The 19,325-nt window shown below is 35.8% G+C and overlaps 1 protein-coding gene across 2 annotated transcripts in view; it reads right to left on the bottom strand.

The window, feature by feature from the left end:
• The window catches only part of TRMT44 (tRNA methyltransferase 44 homolog), a 48,273-nt gene that overhangs the window by 18,648 nt on the left and 10,300 nt on the right, over positions 1–19,325 (bottom strand). For both annotated transcript variants that reach the window (XM_020992269.2, XM_020992271.2), the window contains exons 3-8: positions 16,137–16,356; positions 12,682–12,750; positions 11,249–11,356; positions 10,128–10,199; positions 4,230–4,336; positions 742–925 (exon numbers count right to left, since the gene is read on the bottom strand). In XM_020992269.2, coding sequence (XP_020847928.1) covers positions 742–925; positions 4,230–4,336; positions 10,128–10,199; positions 11,249–11,356; positions 12,682–12,750; positions 16,137–16,356 — 760 coding nt within the window. The remainder of the gene's footprint in view (positions 1–741; positions 926–4,229; positions 4,337–10,127; positions 10,200–11,248; positions 11,357–12,681; positions 12,751–16,136; positions 16,357–19,325) is intronic.

Raw genomic sequence — 19,325 nt, 5'->3', positions numbered from 1 at the left:
AGTTTTTATTTAAATGGAAAACATCCCTAATACAAATTAAATGTGAGCCATATATTTAAAATATGATGCAGTTTCTCAAAAAAACTGATCTACAGATTGGTGGGAATATAACTACTGAACATAGTGAGATACATCTGCACCCACAGCCACTCAGCATTTATTTTAATGCTACTTACATGCTGTTCAGTTGAGACCCTATTAAGTCTGATTTAATGAACAAAAAGATGAACTTGTGATCAGTCTATTAATTGTATACAAACATATGCAATAAAACTGTATGAAAAATGTGTTCCCAAGAAATATTTCTCTGCGATTTTAGTTATACTATATTTGCTTTAATATAAAACCATTCTTCATCACTAATGCAGCCCTAGTAAAATTATCACAAATTCCAAATCAGGGCAATTGATGTTTTAGCTTTGGAGACTCCTACAAAAGCCTCCTTTCATAATTATTAAAGGTCTTGGGAAGAGGATAGATAACAGCACCCCCACATACTCCCTTCTGAATCAAGAGGCTCTACTTTTATAGGCAAAGCCAAATTGTGTCTATGAGTAACTTCTTACTCAATAAATATGATCTGAGGATACAGCTGATGAGATTGCTAACTTCTGATGAATATTAATTTATTTCAAAAACAACTTAAGATAACATTGTGTCAATTTAGATTATGTGACAGGATTCTTGACTTTCAATCTAAATTACTACACAACTCTAAAGTCAAGAAGGATAGAAACTTACTCTTTTTGTTGATGGTATTCGAAGGCAGTCTTCCTCAACATGGAATCCACAGGTGAACCCCACTTCTTTAATAAAATCAAGGTATTCCCTATACTGAGACTTCTTACTCTGCCTTCGGCTATATTTTCCAGTGAAATCAAAGAAACAACATGGCAGGACAAAGTAACGGCAACTATATGATGACCTATAAAAGTAATTAGCAGAGATTTAGAAACCAAAAGTTACAGATAAATCTATTAACTAAAATTCAGCAAGACTGTAAATCTTTTTAATTCAATAAATATTAAACATCAACTTTGTGCTGAGCACAACTAATTTTGTCACGATCTATGATTTCACAGGCATAAGGGGCTCCCTGTGAGGAAACTCCCTCCACCAATGCAGATCAAAAATTGCTGGGCAATCTATAGTGTTACAGAGTTGTCTAGTATATTGAGAAGTCACACAGGTGTTTAACACAAATTTTATATGAGACACAGTCTCTGCCCTCATGAAGCATAAAATCTGAATGTAGTAGGGAGATATGTACATGTGTATTAAATCCCACTAACAGATTATAAACTATAATACAAAATAAGTAAAGAGGCATGGGGACACAGAGAGTAGTAGTGGGCATGGCAAGGATGCCATTTTGAAAGCATGGAGTACAGAGGAGAGTTTGGGGAATAAAACTGGAAAAGTAGAGTGACACCATATTATTGAGAACACTGAATCATTAAGATTTACCAAAACTATTTTTCTCAGTTTAATTCCACTATCAGTAATTCACTGGCAGAGTGGAGAGAAGGCAGGCCTCAAAGTTCAAGTTCTACCTGACAAGACACCAGCTATGTTACAACGGGCAAACTATTTAGCCTCTCAGAAATCCTGTAAGACTTCAAAGTTACAGAACAATTACTGACACGCACTAGTATAAGGAGTTTCCTCCCCACATGAGTACTATATACTAATCACAAGTTTGTTCAAATATAAATGCATATGCATATATACACGTATATGTACACACATGTGTATACACATATACACACAAGGTATTTCTTTATTTCTTCACTACTCACTCTCTCCTCAACCCCTAGTAATTTGGCTTCCATTTCCACCACGCAATTAAAACTGTTCTAAGGCCACTAATTATCTAATGTCTTGATCCATGGCAGAAAGCATGCTAAAGAGTTCATCAAGAAAGAATAACAGGTTTTCCACACAGCAACAAAGGCTCAACTGAATGTAAATCACCTGACTCTATAGTGGACCCATTCCACACAAGTGAGAGGAGCAGGAGACAAGAGATTCAAGGTAGAGAATAGTTTAAAACTGAACAGGTCAGGTTGAGTGTTAAGACTGAAGAAGGGAAAGTGATGCTTGAGCAAAGGTTATAGATTCTGGCAGTAAGGACAGACAGAATGATTGGAGGTCGAGGGAATGATGAAAAAAAACACAATTTGGTTTAGGAGGAGTGAAACAGAAAGACGGATGGAAAGACAGGAAGTTATCATCAAAATAATCTTTAAACACTAAACTGGTCAAATCGATTGCTTTACTAAAAAAAATCTCCATTAGTTTTCTATTGTCCACTGAATAAAGTTAAACTCCCTCTACCTACTATTTGAGGCCCTGAGAGATATGATACTGCCATTTTCCACCCTTGGCCCCCAACGCTCTTCTTCCACATGCACTCTATTGCAGCTGCATGGGCCGTGTCTTCTATGTTCAGTGTCAAAGAAACTTGTCAAATGCCTCTGCTTGTTTCAACTTACCTACATCTTGTTTTTATTTTCTCTTATTATGCTCTTGTTTGTGTATTTCTCAGTAAGTTAGTCAATAGCATTTATTAAACCCTTACTACACGCTAGGCACTGTGCTAAGTGCTGGGGCAAGGGGCAAAAATACTGTCACTGACACGGAAGAGCTCAGGTCACAATACTTAAATAACTGCATACGTACAGTACATATACAGAATAGACAGAAGGTAATCTCAAAGGGAAAGAATTAGCAGTTGTGAAGATGGGTGAGGGGTTGGGGAAAGAGAAATCAGGAAAGGCTTCCTGAAGGGAAGCTATAGAATGGAAAATAAAATATGCACTTTTTTTTTAAAGTAGAAGGCATTATAGTATAGTGAAAAGAGCGTTAAATTTGTAGTCAAGAAATCTAAATTCAAATTCCAGTAATTGTTCCTTTAATCTCTATTACCTTGAGTAAATCATCTGGCCTCTCTTGAGCTCAGTATTCTCATTCATAAAATGAGGTAGTTGAACTAGACGGTCTTTAAGGTTCCTTCGAGCTATGAAAACTTGGCAAAAAGTAGGAACTGCAGTACTCCTCAGATTTGGACAGGCAGTCACCTTCCTTTACCATGTTATAAAATGTTTCTCAAACCCTGTCTCTCTCCTCCAATTCCCAACAGCATCCCCACATGCTTTGAGCTGTGAGCAGTTAATGTATAATATTTGGAGTATGGCATTTGAAATTTTATTTGGTTTTGTATTTTACATGCCTTTCTGCGAAGCTGATCATTGAGTGGTATTCATCTTACTCTCCTAATTTTTACAGGTAATTCAAAATAACTTACTTTAAAATGCTAAAAATCAGATGACTTTTTTCCATGAGAACACTAAAATCAACATGTTCTCAGGTGGAAAAAAACACTCTGTATGCTTTTTCCCTTTACTACAGAGCCTTTTTTAATTTCTGCTAGTTCCTCAAAGTTCTGACATATTTATCTATGGGCAGGTAAGTTCAAAGTAGGTACAAGAGATTAATTTAACATTTTGCTTTTATTCTATAATAAAGCTAAACTGGTAAGAACAAACCCTTAGGTAAGGAAGTTCCTAGAAACCAGTTCCTTACCATGAAATTATGTAACTTCTTTGCAAATCAAGTTGCCTTCTGGGTTACCACAGAATCAAAAATTATCTCTAATACAGAGTTTTGACTTTGTGGACTATTTTAAAGTGATTAATTTGTTAGTACATTTTTTTTCTTTTGAATATCAACTTTAATTTATTTCCCCCCACCTTGTGAGAGGGCTTATTACACAAAATAAGAGCAAGATGATTTTTTATCTGATAAAAGATATTGATTTCAACAGAGCAAGGACCATGTTTATTCATTGGTGTCCTCACTCAGCATCAAGCAAAGCACATGACCTTATAAAGAGTAGGTGGTCAATAAATGTATGCTGAACTGAGGGGCATAAGGTAAAGATCTCTAGACTTGCAGTCAAAAGACCTGGGCTCAGATTCCAGCTCAGACACTAGTCATACAGGCAAGTGTCCTTTCATGATCCTCATCTTCTTTATCTATAAAATGTAGATAACAATACTTGTACTATCTATTTCATAGGGTTGTTAAAAGGAAAGCACTTTACAAAAGACTATGCAAATGTTTAAAAGACTATATAAATGTTTTATTAAAAATAAATAGAAGTACTGTCTAAGTGGTCATCGTTCAGATCTCAAAACGTTATCACCATTTATTCTACCAGATATTACCTGGCTGCAATCACAGGTATCCATGGAGTAAGCTCATCTGAATGGTTTCCAATTAACCAGTCAACATCTGGGAAAAGGTAACTATCATTTGGTGTGATTGCACTTTCCTGAAACAAAATATAATTTGTGTTCAAAGAAATCTCCAGTTAATTAAAGAAAATGTCCAGTCTGTGCTTTAAAAATATAAAGGAGTGAAAATTATTTTTCTAATAGTTGATCTCCACTTAGTTATTAAAATGTATTATTTTGAAATGAATAGGTGGAAAAAACTAAGTAACAGCTGAAATTCTGAGCTGTATATTCTAGTTTCAAGATCAACTTCTGTAATCAGAGGAAATAATACCTTCCATACTAAGCTGTCTGTCAGAAAAACCAGACCTACTAGATCTGTTCTGTTGAGGCTAATGATTAAATTATGTATGTACTTAAATAATCCATGTACCTAAGAAGAACATATAATTTCATTATGTGAAGGCTGCTTTATTAAAAATAAAAGAATATTGTAAAAATACCAGAGTGCAGATTTCTATGAAGGCCCTACTCTATCCAAGCTTTCAAGGGATAAACCCATCTGTTCAAGTCTCATGTTCTCCACCACATTCCCCTCTACCGCAAAAAAACTCAGACACTTATCAGACAATGCCAAAGTAGTATAATTTTGGCACTAATTAGTTTGGGGGTTCAAAAATTATGATGTCGATGATCTTTTTTGTTCTATGACACTCCCCAATGATTTCTGACCCCACAACAAAAACCTCCCTCCTAACACATCACTATGGCTAAGTAAAACTAGTCAGCATATTAGCCATGTATGAAAATGGAGGTCTCATTCTACTCCTTTAGTCCATCACCTCTCCCATTAGATTTGGGACACATACTTCATCATCAGCCTTCTGAAGTTATGACTGCTCACTGTGCTGCTTATAATTGTTGAGTCTTTCAATGTCACCACTCAGTTGTTCAAAGATTTTCTCCTTAATGAGTCTTACCATCCTGAATCAAAATCATCAGGAAACTCTTCAGTTCAGACATACTCTACTTCAGACAGGCATCACTTAGTTAAGGTTGAAGTTGGTCACAGGATCCCAGGATTTTGACCTGGAAGGGGCAGCTAAGACCAGGTAGCCCAACCCACTCATTTGACAGATGAAGGAACCAAGTCTTGAATGGGCTGAGTGACTTCCTCAAAGTCATGCAGGCAGTAAGTAACAGAGCTAAGATCTAAATCCAGGGCCTCTGACTCCAGTCACAGTTCTTTATACAACTTCATTTTAAGTCTATAATAAATACACTGTATTTAACCAAACAAAAGGTACCCCAAACTATAAAAAAAAAACTTCTGAAAAGATGAAAAAAAGTACTATGTAAGTACTCATAATCGTGTGCTATTAAATTAAGAGGCTTCTTAGAAAGAAAATGAATCAACCACAAAAGTGAAAAATTCTCCCCTCTCAAGGAACTTACATTCCATCAGGAAAGACAATATGAAGTGTAAAGAATGACAAATTCCAAGGGTTTAAATTCTAACTTTGCTACTCACTACCTGCATAAGTACTAACCGTGTGACTGGACAAATCACTTGTGACATTTAAAAAGATTAAAGATATATAGTTTCTGGGCAATTCAATGATTTTATTAATAAGGTCAGCAGGTTATTAGTAAAAGAATGGTCCTTTGGCTGTCTCTCCTACACCAAGGATAATTATGATAGCGGGGTTCACAGTTTATATACTCTTCAAAGAATAAGTTTTCAATGAGGCGCTGCAAGTGACATCATGTCATCCTTCGACAGAGAAACTAACTCAGACAACCACCAGCCTTGAGCTATCTCCACCCAAGCTTGGGCTTCTCCACCTTTGATTAAATTCCTTGTAAGGTTGGGTGGGGTCTGACCAAGATGAGGACAGTTAATACAATCTCATTATCAGTAATGTCCTTCAAAAGACTGGACTTTTCTAAAATCAGGAATTTGGAAGAAGTGGAAAGCCCCTGAATCTTTACAAGATATTGGTTATTAATAATCATTTCTCTCACATTCATCTTCCTTGGCCTCAGTTTCTATACTTGTAAAATATGAGATTTAACAAGTCAATTTTTATAAGTACCTACTATGTGCCAGGCACTGTGCTAAGTGTTATGGATACAGAAAGAGGCAAAAGACAGCCCTTGCCCTCAAGGAGCTCACAAGGAGACAACAAGCAAACAAATACATACAAATAAGCTATACACAGGATAAATAGGAAATAATTAAGAGGAGCTGAGAAATGTTTCCTATAGAAAATGAGATTCTAGTTGGGACCTGAAAGAAGCCAGGGAAGCCAGGAGGCAGAGATGAGAAGAGAGAACATGCAGGCAAGGGGGACAGACACTGAGACAATGTGGAGCTAGAGAGTTCAGTTCATAAAATAGCCAGGAGACCAGTGTCACTGAATCAAAGAGTACATGGCAAGGAATAAGGTGAAATAAGACTAGAAAGGTATGTGTGTGGAGGGGTTGGGGTGGGGTGGCAGGAACTAGGATATTAAGGGTTCTGAATGCCAAACAGAAAGTTAAATAGGCTAAATGACTTCTAAGGTCCCTCTGAAATCAAAATAACTAATTCATGTATCATGTGTGTACTTACATATTTATATCACAAAAAGGATTGGAACAAAAGTTTTTGTAATATTTATTGTTCCTTTACTATTTTCTCAAACACTGGCTTGTTTTTCTCTTTAAAATATCATGGATTAGTAAAGCCACAATTTGCATTTAGATAATTACTCATGATCAAATTTATAGTCATTTTGTCTAACGGCACTTCTGAAAAACAAAAACCCACCTGTTCCTCTCATAAACAATTATAAAAGAGGTAATGACTATAGCAAATTGCAACATCCCTATTTTTTAGCTCAAAGAAGAAAAATGAAATCAAGGTTCTTTTTTGTGGTTTCCATAATGACATTATTAAAACAGGTGTTTTTTCTTACTAGCAGCAACTTGTCTTCTAGCTGACAATGAGATCTGATAAAAAGAGGTCTTTTAAAAGTTTTCTTTGATCTTGAAATATAAACTTCTTCATTATGGTGATTCATTTATTTGTAGAGAGAGGCAGACTTGGGCTCGCTGCTAGAAAAAATGTGCTAACAATTCAAACTGGTCTAAAATGGAAAAGGCAGTTTGTGAGCTATGGGGTGCCCTATTATGTAAGAGGCCACTTGTTGGGATGTTATAAAGTGCTTTCATGAATCAGGAAGAGAACTGAACTTCCTATCTGTCTGTGAGACTAAGACCATGCTCCAATCCAATCCTTCTCTGAACAGGAATTCCCTCTATCAATGAATCAACAAGTATTTATTAAGCCCCTACTATGTGCCAGGCCCTGCCAAAGGTGCTGAGAATACAAGTACAAAGATTGAAAAAATCCCTACTCAAAATCAGTTCCATTAAAGAATAAAATTTTATGATTTTCAAGAGAACCAAGGCTGGTAATAAATTACTTACTCTAAATATTTTCTTGTAAATAAAATATTATCTATTTTTGGCTACTTTCAATTCAATTAAGTTCAACTCAACATCTACTAAGTATCAGCTGTGGTAAGTAACAAGAGAGGATACAAAATTGAAGATAAGGGCCCTGACCTCACAGACTTTACTGTCCACACAGGAAATGAGACACACAAATAACTATAACTCAAAGTACATACGCTGTATCTTTTGCCAGATTAGAAAGCAACTATAGAAATTAATTATTTTCTGCTCCAGAGCCCAGTAAGCAAGGCCAGAATTTTTTTTAAAGGGCTAACCCAGAAAATTGGTAAAGACAACAAAAGATGGAAAGCTGGATGGGCTGTAGAAAGACAGGCATCCTAATACATTGTTGGTGAAGCCATAAATTGGCCAATCATTTTGGGAAATGATTCGGAATTATGCAATAAATCACTAAACTCTTTATACCCTTTGAGCCAGAGATACCACTGGTTGGGCATATACCCTAAGAAAGTCAAAAGAGAAATAAAAGGTGCCACACACCTCAAAAATTTATATCATCACTTTTTGTTACGGGAGAAAAAAATGAGAACAAAGAAGAAAATGCCTGAACAAACTGTGGTATATGAATGCAATGGAATATTTTTCCAATGTAAAAAATGACAAATATGAAGAGCTAAGCAAACTTGGAAGACCTGTGTAACTGATACAGAGTGGTGAAATAAGCTAAATCAGAAAAGCATACAAGATTACAATAGTGTAAATGAAAAGAATATTAAATCAAAGCTGAAAGCTGTCACCTTAATGAACAATCCTGGCCCCAGAAAAGAGATGAGGAAATGTACTTCAACCCATTCAGTGGAAAGGAGGGGGAGGAAGGGTGCAGAATGTTGCAAATTCTACCAAACATATTTTCTGTGTTGGTTGATTTTTGCCTGTCTTCCTTTGTTATAAAGAAAGCTTCATCTGGGGCGAGGAAGGCAGAGGTTGGGAATGAGCAAGGGGATAGCCAATAATGGAAAAACAAAAGGTAACAGGAATTTTTTTTTTGGTAAAGGGGCTTAAATGTTCAGCCGGCAACAAAGAAGCAACAAATGAGAAAAATGTGAAGCATGAAATTTTAATTAATTGTGGAAAAGAGAGTCTTCAGTTGAATGGCTAAATATGAGGCTGAGAGATTTCAAGGGATCAAAATGCCCTTTTCTGACTCTTGGTTTTTGTTTTGTTTTTTTCTTTCTTTTAAAGCCAGAAACAGATTTCCAAAGTGTACACTGGATATATGCCAGCTGTCCAACTAACTGAGTCACCCCAGACACTCCCTGGGATCAGGAAGGGAGGTCCTACAGCATAATAATAACTAATATGAGATCATAACTTATAGCTGAAATGGACATGAGGTTATCTAATCCAACATCTTCATTTTACAAATGAGGAAACTGAGATTCAGAGGTTAAGTGGATTAACCAAGCTCATGGAGCTAATAAGAGCCTAAAGTGGGATTCAAAGCCAGGTCTCTTATGTATCCAAGGTTAACTCTCTTTCTGCTGTATCACACTGCTTCTTTACTTGAAAAAGAAATGGATTTAGAGTCAGAAGACCTGGACTGGATTGTCAGTTCTGCTACTTCTACCAGTAAGACCGTAGGAAAATCACTTAATTACTTTGGGCCTTAGTTTCCTCATGTTAATTCTAGTGATTTCGCTCTGCTGATTCTCTCCAATTGATGCTACACAGATCTTGTCACGTATAGTTGCTTACATGTTGTCTCTCCCAGTAGACAGTGAGCTCCTTGAGAACAGGTACTGTTTTTTGCCTCTTGTTTCTATCTGCAATGCTTAGTACAGTGCCAGATATTTAGCAGACACTTAATAAATGCTTGTTGACTGACTGACCACGTGGCACCAGCCTGAATCCACTTATCATCCCATTGACCATACTCTGAACACACAGAAGATGTCAAGGTTCAAACAAAAATGTAGGACTGGACAGAATACTCCAAATCTGGTATAATCAGGACACAGAATAGCGAGACTAACACTTCCTTTCCTTCACTTGGAATACTATACCCTCTAAATGAAGCCTAAACTGCAGAGGCTTTACTGGCTGCCACATCAAACTTCTGTGCTTAAATCTGTGCTTATTTTAGCAATATATGACCAGGATTTTTCTGTATATATGCACTGAGCCATAGTTAAATATAGCTAAAGAAGACAGTAAACATTAATTTCTTCAATTCACACTGAAAGCTACAAAAAGAATCTATAATTTTATCCTTTTCGACCTGCAGAAATCCTTGAACACCCAAGAGCTGACCAATAAGGATTATCATTGGGGGTATTTCTTATTATACTGTAAATACATTAATTTTCTACAAGTAATGAAAACAATGACAATCAATGCTAAAGTTGTTTAAATGAAAAATGTCAATACCTCTAATTGAGTTTGTGGTCCATACATGTTCCATATTTTTCTGCTTCGAACATCAATCCCTCTACCCGGATGCTGAAATATTTGATTTGTTAAATCAAATGGTTAGTTTGATAGCAAGACAGAATAAAGTTAATACTAAATTAGCAAGGAGAAAGTAAATGTATGTAAATCTAAATACTACAAACTAAACTACGACTACTAAACTAAACTGTTAAGAAAGAGATACAATATTGACTTACTTATTAAAGTACTGAAAACAAAAGAGTGTCCTCTAAGACTGAGGCTATATCTACATGGAGCTACCAGAAAGAGTATTCTGACTGATTATTTCATGTGTGGTATAACACCCACCAACAAAGATTGAGGCACCTCCTCATTGCTCTCTTGAAGATGAGAAGCTATGAGGAAAAAAAAAATTATCACCTGACTGATCAGATTCTAAGTAAGAATCATCTAACAATTAACTCCAATGATTCTCATGCAGTCTTCTACCAGGCCTGAGCTGAATGCCTTTTCATAAGTTATGGATCAGTACTATGCTCTCTCATTAAAATACACTTTCTATCTTTGTTTACAAATATTATATTGCAAAAATCTAGTCATCTATTTATTAAAGTAGTTTAGGTGAGCAGCAAACCAATTAGTTGTACGCTACCAAACTGACTCAACAAATGTTGAATCTAGTATTATGTTTCTGAGAGCAAGAGTAGAGAGAATTAGGAAGTATGGAGTAAGCAAGTAGTCAAAGCTCTAGGAAGAAAAAAGGAGGGTAGGAAAGGAAGAAAGGGAAGAAAGAGGGATGGAAGGAAAGAAAGAAAAAAGAAAGGAAAGAAGGGAAGAGGAGGGGAAAAGAGAAAGGATAAAAGCTAAGAAAAAGAGAGGCAAAGGAGAAGAGGGAAGTACGTAATATACTATTTTTGTACCTAAAAAATGGTCATTTAAATAACTGTTCCCTCAATTAAGTGCCTTAAGTCCTTCACTTTCTCAACAGCTAGATTAACTCATAATTAATATTATTGGAACAAATCTGAATGAGCCTTGAGCTTGATTCTTTATAACAAAATAATAATAAAACAATTTAAAACACAATAGCATGTTTTTAAAATAATAATGTATTTTACCCCTTCACTGCTTAAGATATGAACAAGGAGACCATTGCCACATCCCAAGTCGACAAAGGACTGTTTTTCAGTTATTCCCTTATTAGCTCGTTCTTCTTCCCAAAGAACCTAAGCAAAGACGGGAGAGAAGAATATAGTTACTAATCAACTCTCTCCCAAAGTAAAATCATTTCTAGGATTCAAAGTATCTGGTTGAACAGAACAGAGGAGAAAAATGGATTTAAATATTTCAAATTCCTCAGCATAGATTGCAAAGCAAACCATAATCTTGCCCTGCCCTATCTAAGAAACCTATGACCCACTCAACAACAATATAAATATTGTCCCAGCCATGTTTGTCTACTTCCTCACCTCTGCTTATCTCCCAATACATCTGCCATGTTCACTCTCATATCTTTATTTTTATTTAAACTGTTTACTCATATTCATATTCTCTCCTTAGCACCCTAAAATCATTGCCAGCTGCAAAACCCATAATATTGGGACTCTAACTTTTATATTTCAGATCTTGAGATGGCAGCCAAAGAAACTAAAAACTCTGGATATTTTGAAAAGTGAGGTAATTCTAGTATCCCGAGGAATAACAGTACAACAATACAGAAGACTGTCAATATAAAATAAAGATGACTTAATATAAAATAAACACATGTTGTGATGAGGTTCTTGGTAAATTTACAAAATAAATATCACTTTGGCCTGGGATAAGTAGTCCAAGAATGTAATACATCTAAGATAAGAATTGAGCTACAGGAGTTCCGAAGACAATGTTGAAAAAAGAACTGGATGAGTTCCCAAAATATTTAAATTTTAATGTCTATAATTTTTCAAAAGTATAAGGGAATTCTTAAATCAAGGCAAAATTAATCTAGAGCAGGTAGAGAGGAAAAGTGGCTTGAGACTAAATTGCCAAGGAAAAATAAATATGGAGAAAAGAAAAGGCATGAGACACAAGATTATAGGTTAATGCCTACAGTATAGGGCAAAAGGTTCTTTCCACAAGCTGCTAACTTGGAAATTTCAATATTTGAATTTTAAGGGTAAATAACATAAAAATGAGCATTCATTGAATATCTTTCTGTTTACACTAATTTCTGCTTACACTAATTTCATTAGATATCTGTTAATTTAGAATATCACTAAGCCATGCTCTGAAGAATCTTCATAAAAAAGCATACTTTGACCTTAGCTTCCTGGTGCAAACATGACAGACTTTACATTTCAAGCACACTTGTACAAATTCAGATACATTTTAACATATTCATATAGATCAATGGCTCTATGTCAACCAAAATTCCAATTTAAAAAAATTAGCCTGCTGGAAAAAGTAAACCAATCCTAATTGCTAGGTTTGATGCCTCTTCTTCACTTTTGCAGAAATTAGCTATTGCAGTCTTTGGTTACTCAGGATTCATTTACATTAAATAAGTTCTTACCAACAGATAAGTAGCAATAGCAACATCTTCAAATACAAACTTTTCAGGATCTGTTACTTCAGGCCACACCTGAAAAATATAGATTACAAATTCTAAGGCATTTTTATGGCATTTTTAATTAAAACATTGGAATTTTTTATTTCATCAAAAATTTCCCATTTAAAAAAATAAAATTTAAAAGTCTTTTTTTTTAAATTTTGAGTTCTGAATTCTCTCCCTCACTCCTGCCACTCCCCCCTCTTTAAGAAAGCAAGTAATATGATATAGATTATATATGTGAAGTCATGCAAATCATATTTCCATATTAGCTATATTACAAAAGAAAACAGATAAAAAATAAAACAAGAAAAATAAAAAAAAGCAAAAAAAGGTTATGCTTCAATCTGCATCCAAAGTTCATCACATCGCTCTTCTAAAAGTGAATGACATTTTCCAATGTAAGTCTTTTAGAATTGCCTTGGATCATTCTACTGATCACAGCAGCTAAGTCTTTCACAACTGATCATCATTACAATATTACTGTTACTGTGTGCAACGTTCTCTGGTCCTGCTCACTTAAACACTTTGCATCAATTCGTATAAGTTTTCCCAGGTTTTTCTGAAACCATCTTGCTCATCATTTCTTATAGCACAAAAGTATGCCATCACAATCATACACCACAACTTGTTCAGCCATTCTCCAATTAATAGGCACCTCCTCAATTTCCAATTCTTTGCCACCGCAAAAAGAGCTGCTATAAATATTTCTGTATAAATAGGTCCTTTTACCTTTCCTTTGCTCTCTTTGAGATGCAGACCTAGTAGTGATATTGCTGGGTCAAAGGATATTCAGTTTTGTAGCCCTTTGGGCATAGTTCCAAATTGTTCTCCAGAATGGTTGGATCAGTTCACAACTTTATCAACAGTGTCCCAATTTTTCCACATTCCCCTCCAGCATCTGTCATGTTCCTTTTCTATCATGTCTGCCAATCTGACAGGTGTGAGATGGAATCTCATAGTTGTTTTAATATGCATTTCTCTAATCAATAATTATTTAGAGCATTTTTTCATGTGACTTTTGATAGTTCTGATTTCTTCTTCTGAAAATTGCCTGTTGATAACCTTTGACCATTTATCAACTGGGGAACAGCTTTTATTTTTGTAAATTTGGCTCAGTTCCCTATATAGTTGAGAAATGAGATCTTTATCAGAGAAAACTGCTGTAAAAAATTTTCCAGGTTTTCTTGTTTTCATTCTAATTCTACCTGCATTAATTTTGTTTGCACAAAAGCTTTTTAATTTCATGTAATCAAAATGAATTATTTTACTTCCCTTGATCCTCTCTCTTGTTTGAGTAATAAACTCTTTTCCTTTTTACACATATTTGACAGGTACATCTTTCCATGCTTCCCTAATTTACCTATGATATCACCCTTTACATCTAAATCATTTATCCCTTTTGACCTTATCTTAGTATATGGTGTGAGACGCTGGCCTATCCCTAGTTTCTGCCAAACTACTTTACGGTTTTCCTAGGAATTCTTGTCAAATGTTGAGGTCTTACCCCCAAAGCCTGATCTTTGGGTTTATCAAACATTAGATTACCATGGTCATTTATTACTGTGTATTAACTAGTCTACTGACCCAACACTGCTTCTTAGCCAGTACCAGACTGTTTTGATGATTACAGCTTTGTAACATAGTTTGAAATCTAGGACTGCTAGGTTGCCTTCCTTCCCATTTTTTTCATTGATTCCCTTGATATTCTTGACCTTTTGTTCCTTTGGATGAATTTTGTTCTTATATTTTTCTAGCACTATAAAATTCTTCTTTGGTAGTTTGGCATGGCAAGAAAATGTGGCATGGAGAAAATTTGTCCCCATAAACTTATTCCACATTATAACATATTACTGACTAGCCTAGCTTATAAAAAACATCTATCTGGTACTATACTAATAAAGATTAATATCTTGACTAACATAGAGTTTGACTAAAGTTATTCTTCCGTAAGAGAAACAGGTTCTTTCATGGGTACATGGCCCAGAGAATGAGTTGGTAATAAAAATTATATCAGGCTTCCTTGACTGTGATATTGTACTTCTTGTTGTTTCTTTTTTTATTATAAGGTTAGGGAAAACACCCAAAAAAAGGTATTATTTTCACAATGACTATAACTTCATATGCTATATACTTAAAGAATCCTGATTTTTTTGTGTTCTTTATATAGACAGTAAGTCAACAAGCATGTATCAAGGATTTATAATGTTCCAGGAACTGTACTAAGTGCAGAGGACATGAGGAAAGGAAACAAACCACTTCTTCCATCATGGAATGTACATTCCAATGGGGAAGACAGCATGTAAGAGGCCATCCGAAAAGGAGGCATTAGTAGCTGAGGAAACCAAGAAAGGCTTCTTCTAGAAGGTGGGCGCTGAACTGAGTCTTAAAGGAAGCCAGGATATCGAAGAGACAGAGGGAAGGGGGGAAGAATATTGCAGGCAAGGAAACAGCCAGTGAAAAGGCAAAGAGACTGGAGATAGAGTGTTCTGTTCAAGGAACGACAAGGCCAGTGTAGCTGGATCACAGAGTACCTGGAGGGTAATAAAGTGTAAAAAGACTAGAAAGGTAGGAAAGGATCAGATTGTAACTAGCTTTAAATGCCAAACAAAACAGTTTATATTTGATCCTGGAGTAATAAGGAGCCACTAGAGCTTACTGAACAGGAGGAGACATGATCTGATCTACATTTTAAAAACATCACTTCGGCCACTGAGGGGAATGTAGATTTCAGTGAGGAGAGACTTGAGGCAGAGACCAGCTAGAAAACTATTCCAATAGTCTGGATGAGAGGTGATGGGGGCCTGAACGAGGGTTGTGGCCACAAGAATGGAGATGTTGTACAGGGAGAAACAACAAGATCTGGCAACAAATGTGCTGTGTGGAGACAGTGAAAGTACAGATGAAGCACTGAACAGTCACAAAAAATGTTAAATTGGGAGTACCATCACCATGTATTGAACACTAGGAAGCAGAGACAAAGCACAGAAGAAAGAAGAAAAAGACCTCACCTAAGGGTTTGGGGTTCTAAAATGGCCTTTCCAACTTATGTCATGTGATCTTACGGGAGTTACTGAGCCTCAGTTTCCTTACCTGTAAAATTGGAGTAATAATACCTGCTCTGCCTTCCTCCTTAAGTTTACAATGAGGATTACACAAGATAATGAGTGCAAAATTGTTGGGTAAATAATAAAGAACTATATAAGTGTGATGTGCTGTTTTTATTAAACAAGGAGGTAACTGACAAAGTTCCACATACCCCTCTGCCATACCTCTCCGGTGTGTATGCCTTAAGCATTAGTTATGTTTGCTGGTTACAATTTGTGGGAAATCTGAAATTTTATATAACTCTAATTTTAACTTATGACTTCACTTAAAAACAAGACTGATAAGGAAAATCTGGTTTTCATCAGAATTACCTTAACCATTTCTTTGTACTTCTCTTTGAGTTCCTGGTAAACCTGACTATATTTCATAAGTGAAATAAGTGACAGAGTGCTTTTAAATTCATTCTTCTTATTCTCCACAGACCATCTGGCCAACTTGGACAACAATTCTTTTCCAAGCCAGGAAGATTTGGGGTATATGATTCCATCTGAATCCCATCTTTCTGGAGAGAAAGCTAACATGGATATGCACCTTTGAAAAAAGGAAAGAAAAACAACAACAAATAAGTAGGGTTACCTAGAGAACATGTTCTAGAATTATGTACTTACTTCCACAAAAGAGGAAACCAGAAACCGTGATGACATTATATCTTGCCACAAAAATGAAAACGATTTGGATCCTGGACACATATTTTCTTTCTGAAGCCCTGCCCAATCTGGTGCCTTGCCTCCTATTGCTTCTTACATTTGCAACAAACCGGACCACTGTATGGAGCCCATCATACAGACACAAGCTCCACAGACCTCCATACGTTTGCTTTCACTAATTTCTAAGGCTTGGAAATGTCTCCCTCCCCCTTTTCACCTGTCAAGTTTCTATCCATCTTTTAAGGCTCAATTCAAATACCAACTCCTACAGAGCCATTTGTTTTCTAACTCTCTAATACACTTACCATGTTAATACAATGTAAAGATTATCTGTATTGGTCTTATTTTGCCAAGTGACTGAAAGCCCCAGGAAGCAAGGACAACAGCTTATGTAAATGTTATATAGTCCTCTGGACTAAGCAACAGTCAGTGCTTAATAAAAACTCTATTTAAATCTAACAAAGGAAAACAGACAGAAAAGCAAGATGCACTCTCCTTTGGGATTCTGTGCCATTTTGTTTCTTGTAATAGTATTATTTTTGTTTTCTTTAATGAACATCCTTATGACATTACCCCACTTGGCCACCCTCTAAAACAACATAAAGTTGTGCTGAATCATTCAATTTTTTTAATCTATTTATAACTTTCAGGAAAGTCCATGAAAGCTAAAGTCACTAATATACAATACCACAAGAAACTGGAAACTCAGTCTGCTGACCTGGAAGTGTTACTGTTTGGTCCACAAAGATATTAGAATGTCAAATTCCAGGTTGCTTGTTCCCTCTCTGAGCACAAATAAAATCTCTTGAGTACTTCTGTCATACATGATGAGACTGACTTCTGCCCAGCAACAATGAGAGCCTTGCTTAAATCTAAATCTGCCCAGTAACTGAGGGTTCCCTGTGTTGACAAGAAAATCTTGTTATTTTCTGTGTACATGACTAACCCCTATGGTTTGTGAGCATATCCTTGAAATGCTACAAATGAAATTCCCTGTTTTGTGACCACATCCCTTAACTGTTTTGTAAAGTACCCAACATACCCTCTTCTCCTTTCCTGCATCCCCTAACACACTTGCTTCCGCTTTCCTGACATCTTCCCCTGTGGCTAACTACCCACATAGAGGCATATCCCAACCCGCAGCTGAATGTCCAAAATTTGTATACAAAAGGAAGCCCCTGTCCTATCGCAAACTGCTAGTGCTCCTAAGGACGAGCTTGCTGCTTTTGTATCTATAAAGCCCTCTTGACTAGGAGAACCTCTGCCCCCTGCATTCTTTCCAGACAATTCAACTCTGAACATCATCTACCCACTCCACTAATGCACAAGAAAAATCCCACTTCACCTTAAGAAGTAATCTTCATAAGCTGCTATCATTAATATATGTGTGCAGAGATCTCTATCAATATCTATATCTGCATAGGCATAGATATAGATGTACATATAGATTAGATATAGACATAAGTACATATATACACTGTAAACTATATATACACACATGCATATATGCATATGCCTCTGTGTTTATGTGTGTGTGTCTTAAATTTCTGAACTTAGCTTGACTCAGCCTGAGTCCATATATACAGAGTTTGCTGACTGGCATTCAAAGACTCCCCAACTCTGCAAGCTCTACCAGCATTTATATCAGACCAGTAAAGTCTTTGAAAGTCCAAGGTCAACTTCACACTACAGAGGAATATTTTATTACAGGCTTCACAAAACACACTTTGTTATAAGACAGCCTTACTTCATTTCATTACACTCAGGTCAAATAAGGACACCATAAGGGCCAATATGAACAGCCATCCATAAAAGAGTTCTCAAAGTCACTCAAGGCAGTCCCAAAAGAAGAGTTTCTAAAAATGCTTTGAACAGTGACACAACGACAATACAGATGGACAATGAATTAAATGTACTTCCCAATATGACAACATTCATATAGATACATAAATCTGAAATTCCCCATGACTCAATTTTGCTGTGTTAAAAATATTCTTACATGATCACAGAAAAAGGAAAATGGTTTATATGAACAAAAATATATTTTGTAGTGGCAAAAAATTGGAAATTGAAGGGATGCTCATCAACTGGAGAATGGCTGAACAAGTTGTGGTCTATGATTGCGATGGAAACCTATTATACTACAAGAAATGATACCTGGGATAGTCTCAGAAAAACCTGGGAAGATTTATATGAACTGATGCAAAGTGAAGTGAGCAGAACCAGAACACTATACACAGAAATAGTAATTTTGTAATGATGATCAACTGTGAAGGACTTAGCTACCCTAATCAATACAGTGATCTAATACAATTCCAAAGGACCCATGATGAAAAATGCTATCCACTCCAGAGAGAGAACACTGAACTCTGAGTGTAGCCTGATGCATACTTTTTTCACTTTACTTTTCTTGCCATTTTGTTTTTGTAACATGGCTAACGTGGAAATACATTTTACATGACTTCACATGTATGGTATCATATTACTTCCATTTTCAATGGGTGGGGAAGGAGCTGAAAGGAGGCAGGAAATTTGGAACTTGAAATTTTTTAAAAAATGAATATTAATAAATAAAAGAATAAATAATTTGAAAAGAAACAATAATGTCCTCACACAGATATATTCTACATACTACTTAAATAATGGATCAAATACATAATCAGAAGCTCTTGAGGCAAATCTAGAGCTTATAAGAAAATAAGCAAAACACAAAATATATCACAATTTACTAAAAAAAGGGAAAATCTATGCCAACACCATCAATGTTACTTCCAAGGTAATCTTACAAGGAGACGATGTAAACTTGACCAATTATGTTATCAACATCACAATATTTTTAGAAGATAAGAAGCC

Source organism: Phascolarctos cinereus, unplaced genomic scaffold (genome assembly GCF_003287225.1).
Source record: "Phascolarctos cinereus isolate Bilbo 61053 unplaced genomic scaffold, phaCin_HiC Scaffold_9;HRSCAF=440, whole genome shotgun sequence".
Taxonomy (NCBI): domain Eukaryota; kingdom Metazoa; phylum Chordata; class Mammalia; order Diprotodontia; family Phascolarctidae; genus Phascolarctos; species Phascolarctos cinereus.
This window is presented reverse-complemented; position numbering and strand designations above follow the sequence as displayed.